This window comes from Mchenga conophoros, linkage group LG19, assembly GCF_057382185.1.
Source record: "Mchenga conophoros isolate Kocher_MC1m ecotype Shallow Benthic linkage group LG19, M_conophoros_male_GT1.1, whole genome shotgun sequence".
Classification (NCBI taxonomy): Eukaryota; Metazoa; Chordata; class Actinopteri; order Cichliformes; family Cichlidae; genus Mchenga; species Mchenga conophoros.
The window spans coordinates 17,040,143-17,060,092 of NC_140544.1; the positions used below are offsets into that span (position 1 = coordinate 17,040,143).

The window sequence follows — 19,950 nt, forward strand, 5'->3', positions numbered from 1 at the left end:
CTTGAATTAGCGACTAACAGAGATTAATTTAATACTTGGGAGTTTTTTAATGCCTCACACTTTCAAGTCTACAGCGATTTATTGGATCAGGTTGCCAGCATCTATAAAAATCACATTTAAGACGTAAAAACAAATATCTTCTCTTGGCCTATATAATTATCTTGCATTTTCAGATGCCAGTCCCTCTCTTATTGGCCTAAGATAAATATTGGATCGAAGATGGTACAGACGGATGGCACAGGAAGACATAATTCTGTCAACTTGGGTCTATTCAGTGTGAAGATGCCCAATTTAGGTGCACATTTTGTTCTTAAGGAAAACACTTATTTTTTGTTGAGTTCTTTCCTTATGCTCAACATATGTACTGTGCTACACAGGCAAATATACTCCGATTGCTGTTATTATATGAACTATGTTGTTTCTCTTGAGTAATATGTTACAACCCAGCTTTCAAGGTGCTGCATAAGATGGAGCCTGACACTATAGAGTTTTTATAAAGCAGTTTTATTTAAATTTCTGGATAAATTAAAATGAAAACACTGGGTTTCCTAGCTCAGAATGGGCCTTCCTACGCTGAATTTAATCGGGCCACTTCATTTACAAAAAAATAGTGATTCTAAATATTACATGTGAGTTATAGTTTTAGATTCCTTCTTGTCAGCCAAATTATTTCCATTTTTCTCACCAGGGAGAACTTTTTAACATTTGGTGAGCTGTCCCTTTAAAGGGTCAGATTACTGGGGGGGCTATCAGAACAAATTGACATGCTTTAAATATTAAAAGACACACTAGTTTTTAATATTGTATATTCCTACAGTGCTTCCTTTGCCCCCATTTCTGAAAGAATTCATTTTAGTTCAGGCACTGTGTGTGGATCAGGATTTTATCAGATTATTGTTTTTGTTTTAAAATTTGGAAATTAGCAGTAAACATGAGAGCTTTAAAGTAAAAGTGTGCTTAAATTAATCTTGATCGAATGGGAAGCATTTGATTTACTGTTTTGTAATCGTAGAGTCATCTGTCTACAGTCAATAGAAGCAGGAAAACATGATAAAACGCTCTTTTTTTGTAAGCTTGTAAGTTTTAAAGTATAGTTTATGGGCTGTACAGAAAGCAGAAAATTGATGTTAGCGTCAGCAGCTCCAGTTATAATTTTATTAGCCAATTCAGATTATTTATTTTTTATTCTTTTCTAAATTTGACCGGCTTAAACTGATTATTCCACATTCCAGATTTCTTGTTTGCGCTACATAAACAAAAGTCAACTTTTTATTCATTTTATTTTTATAATAAAAGAAATTAGTGAACTTCAGTTTCCCCCAAACTGCTTTAAGTTACAAAATGTTCTTACAAAAAAGCTCTCCTGCTGAGGGAGGTATAAGAAAAAGGTAATTAACTGAAAATGACTTACAATACACTAGGGATGGGAACTGAGAATGTTCCCAGGAGAACAGTTCCTTGGAATCGTTAGTCTGCCTGCCTGTCGATCCCGCTTATCGGTTCTTGCACTCTTGCTATGATCAGCTAATTTCAGTTCGTGTGTCAGAGGATGAAAATAGTGGTGCAGACTACAGGTTGGATATGAACATTACTTTTGTTTTTATTGCACAAAAACACGAGAGTGTGATAGTAACGTGGAGACTGCTGCAGGATGAAAACAACTGCATTATAATGCTAACACACCTTCAGTTCTTTGCAAGCACCTGCATAGACAACATGCAAACCCTAAGCTAGCCTAGAACCCAGAATGATGTTAAAGCTGAGTAAATGCTGAGTATGTGCTGGTTTTCATCTGAGTGTGTTTCAGATCATTTCAGAGAGTAACATGAAAGTAACATAACGAGTATGTTACGGCCCTAGCTGGGCCTCCTGATACTGCCCTTGTGTGGGTGTGGTGTTTTTCTCCGCCTCCTCCTCTTTTGCTCCACCCCTCTGTCTCTCTCTTGCTCTTCTCTCTCCTCATTTACCACCTGGGCCCAGTCAGCAATCACCTCTCGGAGGTCATATAAGCTGGGGATGAGCTGTGAGCAGGGTGTGGGGTGTTCTCTGGTGTCTCTGTTTTGTGTGTAGTTAGCCTGCCTGAAGTGTGGAGTTGTGGAAACAGCATAGCTGCTTTACGTGAGTAGTGTGGGCTTGTGGGCCTTGGCAGCAGTAAGCCAGCTGCTGTTAGTGACAGGGTGAGCTTGTGGGCCCCTGGAAGTGCCTCCTCGTGGTGTGGAGTTTTTGTTTGGTTGTTGTGTTCTTTGTTGTTGCAACCTTTTTTCTCTTTTTCCAAGTGTTATTGGTAAAACGGCGTTGCCGGCTCTTTATGTTAAGATGATCTATAATAAAGACTATTTTATTTATTAAAAACACTGGTCTGTTTTCCTTTCATTCTGTTCTGGACTCATTTGTTACTGGTCCCCTCACTCGCATGCCTAGACCCTTTTGGGGGAACGTAACAGAGTAGTATAACGAATGTCTTTCTTCTGGGTGTAATTAAGAAACGTACTTTGTTACTTTTAAGAAAAGTGTTTTGTGTAAAATGTGTAATACCTTTTTTACTTTACTTTGTTTGAGTAATGACCTCAACACTGACCACTACAAAGACAGGAAATACCTCATTCACAAACATGTGACCACACAGCTTGTAATTATTTGCATGAAATGTAATGTCTTTGATGTGCTGCTTAGAGATGATGGTGATAATGAGCCAAAGAGAATGGATAAGTGATATTGATAATGGAATCACTAAATTCGTATTAATTCCCATCCCTACAGTACAACCCCCTTTACCTAAAATATCCATGTTCAGCAAGGTGAAGGTGTCTTAAGTGTATAATTATGTTCGTTGTTACAAACATTTAGCAAGCACTGTCTGCATGTGACTATTTCCTGTGCTGCTCTGCGCATGTTGCAGATCCATGAGAAGACTGGCTAATAATTGGATATACATGAGACTGAATGGCCAAAACCGGAAATCATGCAATCCTGGTCCCCGGCCATTGTTCAGCTCTTAAAACCTGTTGGTTTCCATAATGTTGTGGATAGAATTGGAAGTAAAAGATGATTCACTGAGCCCTCAGTTCCTTAGATACTAAATCAAATCATCAAGTTCCACAGCTCACAAGGCAGCCTGTCAAAAAGCTGACAAATAGATTTATAGTGAGAATTTTTCATAGCCACGACTGTCCAACCACGCTGATGTTACAACCTTCCTCTGATGAAGGCCACAATACCGAAACATTAGAGTACTTGTTGACATTCCAGGAAAGGACTTTGGTCAACTTTTATCTTATTTTTTGTGTAAGTGCCGCTTGTTAACTCTGGAAGTCTGATAAATGTATTTGATACTATATTTGAAACGTTCTCAAATTACCATTCTTTGCCAGAGAGATCAAAGTTACTGGTCCTCCTGCTGAGACGTTAGATATCAGAGAACAGAAGCTCCGTTTGCAGAGCAACTATTTTAAAAGTAGGCCCCGTGGATTGCAAGTTCTCTTTATGGACTCTTTGATTTAATTTAAGGACAAGCTGTTCTTTTCATTTTTTTTCATGCGTAAACCCACACACTGCCCGTTTAATTTAACAAGCTGTAATTTGAGTAAATTAATCAATAGGCAGAAAGAAGTAGCATTTTCTTATAAAAGGCATAGTGTTCTATAATATTTATGTCTAAGCTATTTTGACTGTATTTTCAGCATTGACTTGGACACGCTGACACATGAATACCTCCAAAATGCTAAATCCTAATGCTAATCCAATATATTTTTAATCTGCAGTTTTTAACATTGATATTGAATCAAGTCCTAATATCTTAAGGTAATACGATTATAAATTGCTTCCTTTACAGATATGAGCTCTTTTCAAAAATGGAAGGTATCAATTTTTATTTATTAAAGGTGACTGGTTTTATCATCAGCCAAGGTTAGGCTTAATCTTTTGACACAGGTTTAGCCACTGTGTTGTGACAAAATAATTGGATTATAAGGTCCAGATTGAACTGGGGACTATTGTTGAGACCATGATAGCTACCCCCTGTGGTTAAAGCCCTAAGAAAGATGTGTGACTTCCATACAGACTGATCTAGAGGGCATATAGATGGATATTTCCCCCCACTTCATCTCATCAGATGTTCAATCTTAGCTTTCAAATAGCCTAGATTGTGACTATTGCATCTTTTGTTTTTTGCTGTTTTTTTTCCCCATGTATCAAATCTGTACATTTTCCGCAGGGCTTATCCTATTCATGAAAAAAAAATACACATAGATTTCTTTTGGCACACACAGCCTTCAGCAGAGCGTGTAAAATCAATTCAGTGAAGAGTCTGTACAGACTCTCATGTCTACACACACAGACACACACATTGCAACACATGAACATTGCTTTTTGGCTCAGTGCTTTTCATTCTGCTTGCGTCTATGTTTGACCAATGTTTTTCTGCAGCATTCAAGCTCTACCTTGTTAACTCAAAGTCAGAACATTCGAACAATATGAGACAAAGACAAGTGCACTCACTGTTTTTAACTATACATTTTTTAGCCGCCCTAACAGCTGGGTTCAGAAGCAGTGCTGGATGCTTTGTTGGTCAGACCATAAGTTAGTTTAACACTTTGATTCAGTCTAAATTATCTCAACTATAGTACCTCGGTTAAATATATTTCTGCTCATTGCATGAGTAATATTTTGGTGAGATTTTGAATGCCATGAATGTAAAACAATTTTGATTAAAGTGGACTGAGTGCATTAAAATATGCTACAGCTTTTCCCCAGAACATAAGAATATAATGTTTAGATTCCCTGAGTATTCATTTGCACCACCAGCAGCTTAAAGCTTTTATGAAGCATCAACTGAAAGGTTTGCCACTGAAATTGGTGATCTTTTGACATTCGACTTCAATGAAATGTATAACAAAGCAGCGTGGTCACCAGTGAAATATCTTAGCATCTTTCAATGTGTTTTCTAAGGTTAGAAGATGTCATTGAAAAGGTCATTTCCAATGGCCTTCAGAGGATGAATCCTCTGGACGGGAAAAACTAAATCTGGTTGTTTAGAAATCTATGGGAAAACAGTCCTCTGCTACCTTGATTTGTGACTTTGGTAGACACTTTTCTGATGAGGTTATTGGCTTCAATCACCAGTTTCAAGTGCTCATTTTGCAAATTATGGTCCCCACTGGAGTCAAAAAAGGAGCAGTGTATACTTTAGAATTGAGAATGCAGAGTCCCTCAGTTTCTCAGTCACATCGATGCCTCGCTTGTGATACCTGGGCTCAAAAAACAGAGATGCCGACTACAATAATGCTCAATCTGGGGCTTCGTACTGGGACTTTACAAACCATTGTGTGACCTCCAGGTTGCTATTTTTATCTTTTATATACTTCTATGATTTTCAAACATGCATACCAGGCGGACCTGCTGGTGTGAACACAAACATCTGAGCCAGTCTGACTGGGCATTAAATGATTTTGTGCAAAAGGGCAACTATAAACAAAAACCCAAAGTGATTCGCTCAGAATGTTGAAAGTGCGTGTGTTGAAACACTTTTAGGCTTTATGGGCAACAAATTTTGCACAGAAATTACAACAACAGGCTCTCTATATTGTAAGGTAAAGACCCTACAATAATACAAAGAAAACAGAAAAACCCAACAATCATATGATCATATTATGAGCAAGCACTTTGGCAACAGTGGGAAAGAAAAACTCCCTTTTAAGAAGAAGAAACCTCCAGCAGAACTGGGTTCAGGGAGGCACAGCAATGTGCCGTGACCGTTTGGGGTGAGGCAGGTAGAAACTGTGACATATATTCATAACATAACTGTAGCAGCTTTGTAGTATCCATGATCATTTTCACTTTGGAGTGTTCCTTACAAAACCAGCTAAATGAATGCCTGAGCACAGAGCAGTTTTATGCAGGGCAAAGTCAACCTTTTCAGCAGCAGTCTCTTTTACCTGGGAGCCACCCAACAGAAGCTCAGCCCTTGTGTCATTGGCCAATGAATAGCTCCACTGAAGGAGAGGTTAAGTACTAAGCTTGAGGGCACCTTAACTGTAATTACTGAGGGAGTGTTTCTGTGAAATAGCCTGTCTTATTGCTTTGCTTTTTCTCAACAGCAGTTCTGTGGTATGTTTATCACAGCTGTCTAATCTTAAGACTGATTAAAAAATATTTTTCTCTCACTGAGTTTACTTCACATGTTTATTATTACCTATCACAGGGAGTATAAATTCCTAGGCTCAGTCCAGTTTCTTTGGCCTTGGACTGCTTGCTTGAGCTCTTTAGCCTTCTTTTTTCCCCTCTCTCCCTACCCACCCACTCACCTCCTATCCCTCCTCCCTCCCTCTCGCCCTCCTCAGTGGAGCTTCGCTGATATTCTGTGTCACAATCCTGACACAGCACTTCTTCAGTCTCTCCTCGGTTTCAGCTCCCTCCTACCCCTAGGCACTGACTGCCTCTTTTGGACAATGCCCATCCTTGTTTTCATCTCCCCCTTATTTCGGGAATCCCGGCATTGCTGGTAACCACTGGTGGGTCAGGACGATGAGGTCACCGTCTCTGTTTAGCCTGCCCTTGCCATTCCTCCTCCCTTGACAAAAAGAGGCTGTGGTTTGCTGTGAAACAATGAAAGCCTTCTCCACCGGACTGCCAGGAGGGAGACAGACAGTTGAGGAGACAAGCTAATGCAAGTCAAATAGATCCTGATTTTGATACCTTAATATAATGCATGTTAACGGTTACGGCATTCCCAGCACCTATTAATCCTTCCACCTACTCAGTGCTTACTGAAAAGGCATCCTTTTCCAGCTTGCTCATCATTTAGGTTGGGGAAGTTTCATGTTTACTTGGGCCAGTGTGGTTATGTCATCAAGTTGCATTACTTGGTTCTGACTTATCCACAATTTGAATCTGCCAGCACTATTTCACTTTCAGAATTAGAATGAGTTTCAGAATGGAGACTCACTTTCACTTTTCAGGACCAGGGGGCTGCACGAGACGGCCATCATCCTTAAACCAAAACGTTCATTTGACCCCTTTCCTTCCCCTCCTCATTGTCTGCATGTTAAATATTTTGGGGAGAAAAAGTTTCCCCGCTGGCAGATTTAATCTTACCTTTTCCAAAATGACTTGTATCTAATCACCTTGGATGATTGTGAACAAGGCAGCAGTTGTGTAAAAACTAGAAGTGGCAAATGGCCACTCGTCAAAGAGCAATTTTAAATTATCGTTTGAATCTCTTTAAACACGCACAGCCTTTTCCAGTCCAGACAATGAGGTAGACTCATTAAATCAGTAATTTATTTTTCTTTGCTTTGGTCTTGATTTGCATCTCTGTTATAAAGCTCTCACAACATTCATTGTCAAGAGCGCAGCCATCCATTTGTCTTGATTAGACCTGACATGTTTTCTGCTGTTTATTTTTTGCACGGTGTTGTTCACATTAATTCTAATTGTTTTATTCCTTGCGCATCAGTGATTGGGTTCTTTTTCAGAGTGAGGGGGGGAAAGGGCAATTTGTTTTATTTTATTTGGTAGAATTAGACCAGTTGGTCATGTTTGGTTGGTTCTGCTCACTCACATGTGGCAGATGGTTGTAGCTCCATCCTGTAAATTTGCATATTGGTCCCAAAGGGTCAAGTTCTGCTTGTGATGATTAAAACTGAGTTTGGTGAAAGAGAGGTTCACAACAGAGCATTTAGACATGTACTAAATCTAATCTATTCAAACATCAGATATTTAATCGCTGTAGTAAAATCAGATAAGTAAATTAAGCGGTTGGGCTCTTGTATGCATCCTGACAATACAAACTGCCTTGTTATCCAAAATCTTCAATCATTGTGGCAACAGAGGTCAGAAATGTGACACGTACATCAGTTCAGACTCAGTACTTTTCCATATCAGTTTAAATGTGGCCACAGGACATCCTTTAGCACAACCCTTTCCTCCTCAATCTGTAATGGGAAGTAGGCTCTTCAGAATTAGGCAACTAACCTTTTTCCAAGATGAACCAGTTTTTTCCCCACTACCATGTTCTTAAGGTCTATCTTTACTGATACAAATAGTATTATTTTCTTTCTCTATGCAACTATTTTCAGTTGGGTAACAACATTTTACGCTGTTGTAACCAGTTTGGAATATGTTGCTAAAATTGGAGATTAGCTGACAGCAATGCTTCACCCCAAATAGGGATTAAACTAGATGTCCACTTCTATATATGCTTGTAATACCATGAGCTCCAAAATACTTCCTGTTAGCCTTCAGAGAGAGAAGATATAGTGCACTACCTGATGCGCTCCATGATTGCTCCTTGCAAAATAACCTATACTGTAGTCTATAATTTTCCAACAGGTTGTGCTGATATATTTGAGGAGTGTGCAGATGAAATATGATGGATATGGGGATAAAGACATTATTATGCCTTGTCAGAGTTTTTGCTGACTCAAAATTGCCATTACTTACAGCATTACTTAGTATACATAGTATAGAGGCAAAACATCTGTGTTACCTAAGAAGTTTATGTGTTTTCTTATGTGTTATCCCAAGGTAATGGGAAATAGTTAGTTTTTCAAATGAAAAGACCACATTCTACAGTTTCAAAGTTTTTGTGATCCGAGAGTTTTGCAGCACAAAAACACCTTAACCAAACTGTCTTTGACAACAGATATTTTCTTTAAGTAACTGAAAATGAAAGATGCTTTTGTCTAAAAATAATAACTCCACATTTACTTTTGGTTTCACGTTGAACATGGATGAAAGTCCCTTGTTTGATCCTTTCATCCTCTACACTCGCACTTTTATTTGGGTTTCTTGAAAGGCGCTATACAAATCTAAGTTATAATTATTATTATTTTATTTGGACTTAGTACACCATCACATGATGAGGCATGGCTATTTGGTCACTTGCTTTGACGGTCTCAAGCAACCAAGGTGTTTTAGCAACTAAAATGGATGAATTGGGTCATTTATCACCCCATTACAGTGGGGCAAAAAAGTATTTAGTCAGCCACCGATTGTGCAAGTTCCCCCACTTAAAATGATGACAGAGGTCAGTAATTTGCACCAGAGGTACACTTCAACTGTGAGAGACAGAATGTGAAAAAAAATCCATGAATTCACATGGTAGGATTTGTAAAGAATTTATTCGTAAATTAGGGTGGAAAATAAGTATTTGGTCACCTCAAACAAGGAAAATCTCTGGCTCCCACAGACCTGTAACGTCTTCTGTAAGAAGCTTTTCTGTCCCCCACTCGTTACCTGTATGAATGGCACCTGTTTGAACTCATCATCTGTATAAAAGACACCTGTCCACAGCCTCAAACAGTCAGACTCCAAACTCCGCCATGGCCAAGACCAAAGAGCTTTCGAAGGACACCAGGAAAAGTATTGTAGACCTGCACCAGACTGGGAAGAGTGAATCTACAATAGGCAAGCAGCTTGGTGTGAAAAAATCAACTGTGGGAGCAATCATCAGAAAATGGAAGACATACAAGACCACTGATAATCTCCCTCAATCTGGGGCTCCACGCAAGATCTCATCCCGTGGGGTCAAAATGATCATGAGAACGGTGAGCAAAGATCCCAGAACCACACGGGGGGACCTGGTGAATGACCTGCAGAGAGCTGGGACCAAAGTAACAAAGGTCACCATCAGTAACACACTACAACGGCAGGGAATCAAATCCCGCAGTGCCAGACGTGTTCCGCTGCTGAAGCCAGTGCATGTCCAGGCCCGTCTGAAGTTTGCCAGAGAGCACATGGATGATACAGCAGAGGATTGGGAGAATGTCATGTGGTCAGATGAAACCAAAGTAGAACTTTTTGGTATAAACTCAACTCGTCGTGTTTGGAGGAAGAAGAATACTGAGTTGCATCCCAAGAACACCATACCTACTGTGAAGCATGGGGGTGGAAACATCATGCTATGGGGCTGTTTTTCTGCCAAGGGGACAGGACGACTGATCTGTGTTAAGGACAGAATGAATGGGGCCATGTATCGTGAGATTTTGAGCCAAAACCTCCTTCCATCAGTGAGAACTTTGAAGATGAAACGAGGCTGGGTCTTCCAACATGACAATGATCCAAAACACAGCGCCCGGGCAACAAAGGAGTGGCTCCGTAAGAAGCATTTGAAAGTCCTGGAGTGGCCTAGCCAGTCTCCAGACCTCAACCCCATAGAAAATCTGTGGCGGGAGTTGAAAGTCCGTGTTGCTCGGCGACAGCCCCACAACATCACTGCTCTCGAGAAGATCTGCATGGAGGAATGGGCCAAAATACCAGCTACTGTGTGTGCAAACCTGGTAAAGACCTATAGTAAACGTTTGACCTCTGTTATTGCCAACAAAGGTTATGTTGCAAAGTATTGAGTTGTATTTTTGTTATTGACCAAATACTTATTTTCCACCCTGATTTACGAATAAATTCTTTACAAATCCTACCATGTGGATTCATGGATTTTTTTTCACATTCTGTCTCTCACAGTTGAAGTGTACCTCTGGTGCAAATTACTGACCTCTGTCATCATTTTAGGTGGGGGAACTTGCACAATCGGTGGCTGACTAAATACTTTTTTGCCCCACTGTATATTTTATTCAGGAATTGTTTTTTAAATGGTCCTATTTGTGATCATGATGCTTGTACTGATTCCTTTATCTACGAAAGATTTTCTAAAATATGAATGTCTTTAACAATCATTTTCAATCAAAATAGCATATACAGTGGTCCCTCGTTTATCGCGGGAGTTACGTTCCAAAAATAACCCGCGATAGGTGAAAGCCGCGAAGTAGCCAGCTTTATTTTTTATAATTATTATAGATGTTTCAAGGCTGTAAAACACCCTCACTACACACTTTTATACTCTGTTCTCAGACAGGCATGAACGTTTTCTCACTTTTCTCTCTTGGTTAAACACTTTCAAAGTTCAAACCTTCGTGGAAAAATAAGTCCAGTATCTTAGAATGAAACCAAAGGCACCTGCAGGTGTTGACGTTTCGTCGACAGTGTTGTGTTTGTTAGGGGGAAAACTTCCAAACATGCAGTGCAGCACTTCAGAGTCACACTGCTTGCGATCAAAGATAAATCTGACAACGCATTCTGTACTGTACAGCAGACACGGCACGAGATTGATTGACAGTGGTCTAAAGCCAATCAGGATGCAGAACACAATGCGCTGTTTAAAAAAACAAACAAACAAACAAACAAAAAAAACATGGAAAATTGCACACAAAAAAAAATCAGCGAAACTGTGAGGCCGCGAAAGGTGAACCGCGTTATAGCGAGGGTACACTGTACTTAGAGTACAGACTTCACATGTTAACATGGACTTGTTGATGGATGGGCTGTCTATTATCTTTACTGACATACCATCTCTGGTGTCTGCTTCAGCACTTGGTCCACTGGGATGCTGGGAATCCTGAATGTCTGCTCCAGCTGGTGAAGGAGCTCATCCAGCAGTACCATCACTACCAGTGCCTGCGTCTGCGTGAGAGCTCCAGACTGCTCTTTGAGTATGACAGCCTGCTGGAAGACCCCAACTACGGCCGCAACATGGAGATTTATGCTGGATGCAAGAACAGCTGGGTAAGCTCCTGTTTATGGATTTTGTGATTGTGAAGTTTTTGCATCTTAAGAAAACAAGAGTTGCGTGGTAGCAGTTAAAAAGAAACACAGCGGAAAGGTTTCCACTGGTATATTCTTATTTACAACACAGTTGTTGGTCTGTATTATTTTCTCTGTTTGGCCTAAGAGAGCTGTGACAGTTAACCCTTTCTGACTTTATTAGCACATTCTTAATTTTGAAGTTTAAAATCTGGATGTTTTGATCTTGTGTATTGATTTAAACTTATTTTGTGTCTTATGCACAAAATTTTGTGTATTTGATTAAACTGCTGCCCATCTTGGCCATTATACTCTTGCACTGAGAAACGAAACCGTTGTGAATCTTAAATGGTGCAATATTCTAACCTCTTTTCTTATATCTCTGTGAACTCATTCCTCCCACAGAATTAAACTATATTTTTGGCAGTGCGCATTTGTGTACACATGTTAGTGCGTGTGAAAGCAGGAACACCCATGCTTAAAAGGATTATAAAATTATACCTTTTTTTAGGCACTCCTCAGCAAGTATTTTAATTGCAAGTAAATAAGTAAACAATATATGAAGCTGCCTGTCCAGCAAATCTCTTGTTAGGTGGACAGGCTCAGACTCCACCTTGGAGTGCAAGTGGAGAGGGTAGTCGTTATTCTGCCCGTCACTCTGAGGGACTGAGCTGGCTAGGCACGACAAGTACAATTAGGTCTTAAAGCAAATATGTTTTATTTAACTCAAAAGCTCTTTATAAAGAAATGTAGAAAAAGTCAGATAATTGCTCTGGGATCTGAAGAAGGTCAAATAAACAGAACTACACTCAAGTTAAAATGCCAGCGTAACATAACACTCTAGCAAAATAAACTCAGACCAGGCTGATCAAAACAGACCCAACAGACAAGAAACAGAGGGGAACTTTTACAGTGCCTGACTAGACGGACTTTGACACACAAGGGAAGCAAATGCTAACAAATTATAGTTAGTTTAATAGTTGTTTTAACTTGCACAATCAAACACGAAATAACCAAATAGCTAATGCAAATGTCAAGTGAAACAAACAAGATATTTCGACATTTCCTGTATTTAAGAGTTCTGCATTCCAGGGCCTATCTTTTGTTCATTTGACGTCACATGACCTCAGCAGCCAACAGACCGCTCCCAGCGGTACACTTACACAAGATTTTATTTAACAATACTGAATAATCAAAAGCCGCTTAAGTGCACACGCCATTAGTGGAACTGATGGCCCTTCAGCAAACAGCAAATACAAATGAGGATATTACGAGAAATTAAAGATCATATTCTCACGTGTGCCTCAGACTGTAGGCAACACGTGTGGAAAAAATAACTAAAATATGTTGGTCAATGAGTAAACACAAGACAGGAAGACAGAAATGTTTGCAATTTTTGTTACCATCATCTTGGTCACAATTACAGGCAAACACAACCTGAAAGCACGTAGACACTTGTACTTTCCGCAATTTCATACTTTTTCATGTGTCTGGATCTCTAACTACATATAGCCTCAGGGAAAACATCAGGTAATAAGACTCTGCTCCAGTGTTTAAAAGTCAGAACTGTGTGCTTTTTGTGCTATTACAGATTTTCAGGTAATTCTTATTTTTCTGTTTTCTTGTGTGAAGACATTATCTGAAAGTACAGTGGAAATAACCAAACCAGTTCTCTGCTTACACCACAGGTTGTACATTTAGATTCAGTGTTTGGCCTTGGAACATCATACTGCATAAATTTGCATATAACATATAACACTTCGAATACAGTGTTGGTATTATTTTAAATAAAATGTAGTTTGATGAAGCCATTGAAAGAATTAAGCCAAACAAGTGTTGTATTGTTGCAGTCACTATGTCACAGCGACACATCAGATAATTCAGGTAAGATATTTTAATTAGTTTGGAACTTTAAAGAACAAGAGTGTGTCAGTGTCCCGTGTTTTAAAAAGTTTATTTTTTAAAACATGGTTACAGATGCAAACATCATTAGTTTAATTTTGTGTGGGGAACATGTCTTATTCCAAGAAATGGAAAAAGAGAAAATGTGGACTGAATTTTATCATCTGTGAGGCCGTGTAATGGGGGAAAAATGTACAAATTAGAGCAAATGAGGAAGAAAAAAAACCTCCCAACTTAGAGGTCTACAGTCCCAGGAAAAACTACATAGCCCCCATAATTTAGCAACTTGTTGAACTACTATTGGCAGCAATATCCTGAAGTGATTTTTTTCTGTATGACTTGTCTAGTCTTTCGCATTGTTACAGAGAAATTTTCCCATCACAGCCCTTTAGTCAAGTTGCGGTCTCGTCTTTGACTGGGTTGCTTTAAAAGCTTTAGCTTTCAGAAAATGGCTAAGGGCAGCTTACATTTGTCTCTAGAATGCTTAAGTATACAAAGGAGTATGTGGTCGATTCATTGACAGGTGCAGGGGCTGCAAAATAATCCCAAATCAACACCTCTGCTCTCTCACCTCTCTGCACTGTGCTTGAGAGTTGATATGAGATGTTTTTGCTGACATGCTGTGTCAGATTTTCACCAAATGTGGCGTATGGCCATTCTTGTTCATTGTTTTTTGTTTTTAGCATTTAACTCACTGACTGAGGTCTCTAGAGTTGGAGAGTTGGAGTTCTTGGATCTTTTGCAATTTTCCACTCTTAGGAAAACTGTGGGATTTCTTTAACACACATCTGAATGCTGAAGACCAGCAAGCTCATAAAACCTCTGCTTTTGTACAGATGCTTACTTTCATTTAATCAGTTCATCTAGTTCATATCAGTACCTGGCTGCTTCTTACCCTCTAATTCCTATAGAAGCAGTAAGTGTGTACTTAGTTTTTCAGGACTGTATTCATCTGAAAACTTTATTTTTTCTTGTATTTAAGTCACATGTCACATCTGTTAAACCATAGCAAGAGTACTAAAAGTCAGTATTAGTCCATTCAGTACTGATATAAAAAGGCGAGCATTATAAAATATCTACTCCATGAAATACAATTGACCTTTTTTTTCACCCCCCAGACAGGAGAGTTTTCTGCTCGTTTCCTTCTTAAACTCCCCGTGGACTTCAGCAACATCCCCATCTATCTCCTTAAGGTAATTAATTCTGAAGGATATTGTTTAATGGCTTTCTTCACTCTTGTCTCCATTGTCTCCTCTGTTCTTTTCATGGTCTTGCTATGCATGCACCTTATATTTTACAATTGAGCTCCTTTTATTGCTGTGAGTGACTGAAATGTGTTTTTAGACTGTTGCCTCACCTTTTATCTGATAACGCTGAGAGTGAAGGTTAATAACATCAATTTCATAAGGATTGTCATTTTTAATTTTGATGATAACACACAGATTAAAGAAGGTGGTCTTAAGAATTGTTTAGCAGGTGAATTAAACAACATATTTGTGTCAGAAATTACTCTACAGCTCAAAGTTGATGGCATCCAGAGTATGTCTCAGCTTCTTAAATTTGAGATTTTTGCGGATGGTAACAAGATGCCTAGAAACAGCAGATGGACCTTACAGGCTTTGTAGGCAGTGCACAAGGTGTTGTCCAGGACGGATATCGGTCTACCTCTGCAGCACTTCTGGGCAGTCATCATAATTATGTTTATATGTTAGGCTAGAGAATTTTATGTGTGCAGGAATCAGTCGTAAAATATGAAATACCCACAATCTTGCACTGAAATTCAAGCCCTGCATACACAGACTCAAGGTTACTGCATGAGCCTCCTTCAGGTGTCATGAGTATCCATTTGTTTAGGTGTGTGCGCATGTGTTTTGAGTACTGATAAAAGCTGGATTTATTTAAATGAACTCCAGTGCAGCTCTGCATGTGTGTGCGTGCACGGAGACTTCAGTCTTGGGGGCTGCGAGTTGACTAATCAGCCAGCCGTCACTGTCGATCTGCTCTGAGCCGCGTGGTGTCTGCAGGCAGCTTAGCTCTCTCTCGCTCTCTCTCGCTCTCTCTCTTATTGCCTTTACCCCTCTCTCACTCTCCCTCATCTTAGTTCTCTTTTCACTCTGTCCCCTGATTTTGAACCGCCTGCCGGCTGAGGAGGCTGAGGCTCTCTGGCCTTTTTCAGCCCGGCCTCTGTTTGTGTGATTGGAAACATAAGGGAAACAACAACCATCATCATCCTTTGTCATCCCCCCCATGTCTGTCAGACCTGAAGCCCTGAGACTGGTCTCATCCAAAGTCATATTTCACATTACCAGTGATGGTGGATTTTTTTTTTTTTGGTCCCAGACGTCTTGAGGCAGGAAAGCTTCTAGGTTCAGCTCTTGAGAGAGCACTGTTGGTGACATTTTTTTAGCAACATGCTTCCTGTCATTTACAGAAGCTGGGCACACACTGACACCTTTCACCAGTGGGTGGTGGTAGCTCTGTAGCAGAGAAACAATATTGTCAAAGAACTCTCTTTCATATTTACATATATTATTATAGACCAAATCTTGGATGTAGATGAGTATTCCTGTCACCCTCATCTTATCATTTTCTCTTCTCTACATGTGAGAGCACACACACACACAGACAGACACACACACTCTGTATAATGCTGTATTTGGCAGCTAGGGTATACATAGCATCACCGAGGGAGCACTTGAAGACTAAGGAAGAGTATCGACTCGCAGAGAGGAAAGTAATGAACATCAGCCCACACCTTGTCCACCTACGCATTAAAAAAGAGGAACGGGATTATGCAGCGTATAGGCTGGACTCTAAGAACATCAGTGTACTGTACGCCAAATAGATGACCTGAATTTTCAGTTTGGCAGTTGTTGTGCGATTAGTTCAAGTTGATTGCTTTTTGTGCAATGCACGTTCATGCATTTGATGTGATTCTGTGCTTTTACAGAGGAGACAGACATGGCCTATGTATTCCTCACAAGAAGAAGCATTGGAATCACAAATTAGTTAAACTGAACTTCACCCATGCTCTTTTTTTCCACTGGATAACTCTTTGTTTACATCATTCTGTGTGTAAATATAGTACACTAACACAACGTTTCCAGCTATCCTCGGCTTGTGGGTCGCTGACTGTGATTGCATGCATGCATTTTTTTTCATGATTGAATATTTTGGAGTAAACGGTTTATATTGTGTGTGATTTAATGGATTCATTTGTTTACATGTGCAGATGCTCTGAATAACTTCACGAGAAAAAAACGTGATAGTTAACTCTGCGGAAGTCAGCGTTTCTTTCATGTTTGTGTGAAGCTTCCAGACTTCCAGCTCGTCTACAGCATCTGAGAGTCTAGGGTATATTGTGTGTCTGAGTGTCGTTATCGTGGCACCAAAGCAGACTTGGACATGGCAAAGCTACCAGTACTTGATACATGTTTCATTACAGTGAACTGGCTGACCTCCCCTAAGTTAGCTGTTACTAATATTTTACACTTATTGCTTTGTGCCATTACATGATTCACTGATGGTTAAAATCAGTAATGTTTGAACCAAGATATAATTTAGTGTTACGGATTTCACTGACTTCTGTAATAATTTGATACGTTGTACTTCTGTATATGTTTTTCAGCTGTTAGTCTGCTAGCTGTAACTTATCTACACTGTATGTATCTCGTTAGCTGATTCAAAAATGCCTAGGTCACCATATCAGTTCTTGGAGTTGGGGTGAATTAGCTGAGCTTAGACACTCAATACTTCCATGTATCAAAGACCGTATTTTCTACCTGCTGGGAAAGATGGCTTCTTTAGGTAAAGCAGGCTTTCTTATTGCTAGTACTAACTAACATTAGCTTATTTGCTAATGGTTCATTCACCCTAATGTAAAAATAACTAGGAAAAATTTGGTTGCTTGGTGATTGCATTTTGGTTTTATAATATCCATAGGGAGATTGCAAGTAATTTTGGTGACCAGTTGATAAATCTAGTCTGGATCCTTTTGAATCTGCAGTTTCTCACTAGATATTGTACTCCAGTGTCTCACCGTTACCTGAAGCAACCTTTTCTCATCAGCTCTGCCCCTTGCATTATTTTATCGCGGGGCCGTTTTCATCTGAACACCCACTAAGCCTTCAAGATGAATTCCAACCTGTCTAATAGAAAGCCTTTACAAAAAAAAGTCGGCACTTCAGAAGTCAAAAAGGTGACGCTTTCCAGACAGAATACACGCCATCAGCCAGGTGCTGTAGGTAGAGGTAAGACTGTTGACCCTGATTTGAATCAACCTCCCCGTCAAATCCGTGGATGTCCTTGCTTGAGGAGAGACGGTTTGGCAGTGAAGTGGAAATCTGTTCAGACATAGGCTAGTGTGCACTACTAGTGGATGCTGAGATGTTGCTGGTGGGCACAGAGCTGTGGAGGACGACTGTTACCTGCAGCAATGCATCCGCGTGGTCTGAGCTCACCACAGTGGACATGTTTACCTTCCTGCATGGGCTGCCCACCCTCAGGGAGGGGGGAGGAATGCTACTTTATTTATTTCATTCTTTTAAAGGGGGCAGCCCGTCATAGTCAAAACGAAAGGAGTGGGAAGGACGCTGAGCGCTGAGATGAAGGGGAGTGAAATGCACACAGATGGATGTTGGCAGTTTTCTCCCCCTTTAAAGGCCACGGAGTCCTCTTGGGCACCGTTTTAGTGTCTCATCCTTTGATCGTACCTTGACCTCTTGCTTGTCACCCATTTGAAGCTGCTTTTACTCATCCCCTCTCATTTAGTGCTAGCCTCTGACCTCGAACTGCACAGCACGTTTATGCATGTTGGTTAGGTTTCACAACATGGGTGGTGTCAACGTTTATTTTTCAACCATGAATATTTTCCTTTAAAGGCTTTGAGTTTTTCTTTAAATGAGCTACCTTTTGCTCCCGACCGTCCTCTGTCCACACTGTTTATATGCAGGGGTAGCTTGCTTCTAAATATCCACGCTGATCAGTGTGGAGTGAGCCCCATTCGTGACTGAACCTGCCATTATCGCTTCACTTGAGTTTTGTTTCCCGCACAAGCACTGACCCGTCTCACCAGCTCCAAACTGACTGTGGTCTGCGTGTTGGATGTGTGGTTAGCATTGATCTAATAGGTTGTCTCAGGTTACCCAAGCCTAGTGAGCTAACTGGTATCTGCTCTGTTGTGTAGCTTTGTGTGCATTGAAAAATGAACGCTTCACTGAGCAATTTCTCCTCCTCAGCCACAATCTCTGCCATTTCAATCAGTGTCAAGGACAGATGACTTACTCAAGTTTTGGTACGTCTAGTTTACTTTAGTTATATTATATTCAGTAATAGCTTTATTTATTTAGTCAGTGTTTCATTTGCTTGGGTTAACATTTTAATTTTTTAAACTGATGTAGTTGTCAGAAAAAACTAAATTAGACAGTTTCCTAGAATTGTTTGCCCTAATTATGAACGGATTTACTGTTACTAAAACCTTTAATGCACACTTATCAAATATTTTAAGTATTTTTTAAACCAGGATTGTGTTAAAATTAACACACAAAAAAACTAAAGACACACCCTGTATTAAAAAAATAACTAAATTCCCAAATATAAATTATTTTAGACAGTTTTATGTATGAAATGTTCCTGTTGGATAAAACAAAGTAACACCAGCTAGATTTACCAGTTTGTTTGTTTTTCACATTAGTTTAAACTCTACCTGTTTTAAATATATAAGTGCTCAGTGCTATGTAAAATGTAATAGTTTCCGCTGTTATCGCCATAGACAGTTTGTTACTGTAAAATCTGGGTCTGTGTGTCGTCCTGCATGTACCCCGAATTCAGTTTCTTGTATATCTTGAACTGTAATGAGCAAGATTTCAGCATTGTTGCAGTTGCCCTGCATTTCCTGCATTTTATAGTTATTTTATAGTTACAGGCATTCTGCTTGTAGCGTTTTAACAAGCACTCTAAAGGTGACCCCTGGTTAGACTATTTGCTATGGAATTTCACTCTGTCTCAAATTACTTACTTCCCTAGTTGCTCTATCAGCTCTATTCTTTCTCATGTAATAATACATTTTTTCCTAGACTTTTATTTAAAAAGAACTCTTTCTGCAACCAGAGGAGTCTCCCCCTGCTGGCCTTTAAAAAAATGGCAGATTTTAAAGCGCTTTCCCGTTAGCTTCACTTTTAAGAGCAAGCAGCTGCATCCATCTTACTTATACTGCCTGTATAAACATCCGCAACAACCAGTCTAAACCCAGCAAAATGAAAATAATTGTTATAACAATTCTAAAATAAGACTTTTCAGTGTTTGGGGAAAGAGAAAAAACCCAAAAACAATATTTTGCAGTAAAATGTACAAAAGATTTCTATTATTGCAAAATTCTCTGTGGTTTTACAGCAATGTGTAAATCTCTGCATTGTTTTCCAAAACATGCTAATTAGTAATTAGAAATTAATCAATAATGTATGTTTTGCAGAATGT

The 19,950-nt window shown here is 39.6% G+C and overlaps 1 protein-coding gene across 1 annotated transcript in view; it reads left to right on the plus strand.

Moving 5' to 3' along the window:
- The window catches only part of babam2 (BRISC and BRCA1 A complex member 2), a 118,537-nt gene that overhangs the window by 26,739 nt on the left and 71,848 nt on the right, over nt 1-19,950 (plus strand). The window contains exons 5-6 of the mRNA XM_085257765.1: nt 11,362-11,556; nt 14,595-14,669. Of these exons, the coding sequence (XP_085113891.1) occupies nt 11,362-11,556; nt 14,595-14,669 (270 nt within the window). The remainder of the gene's footprint in view (nt 1-11,361; nt 11,557-14,594; nt 14,670-19,950) is intronic.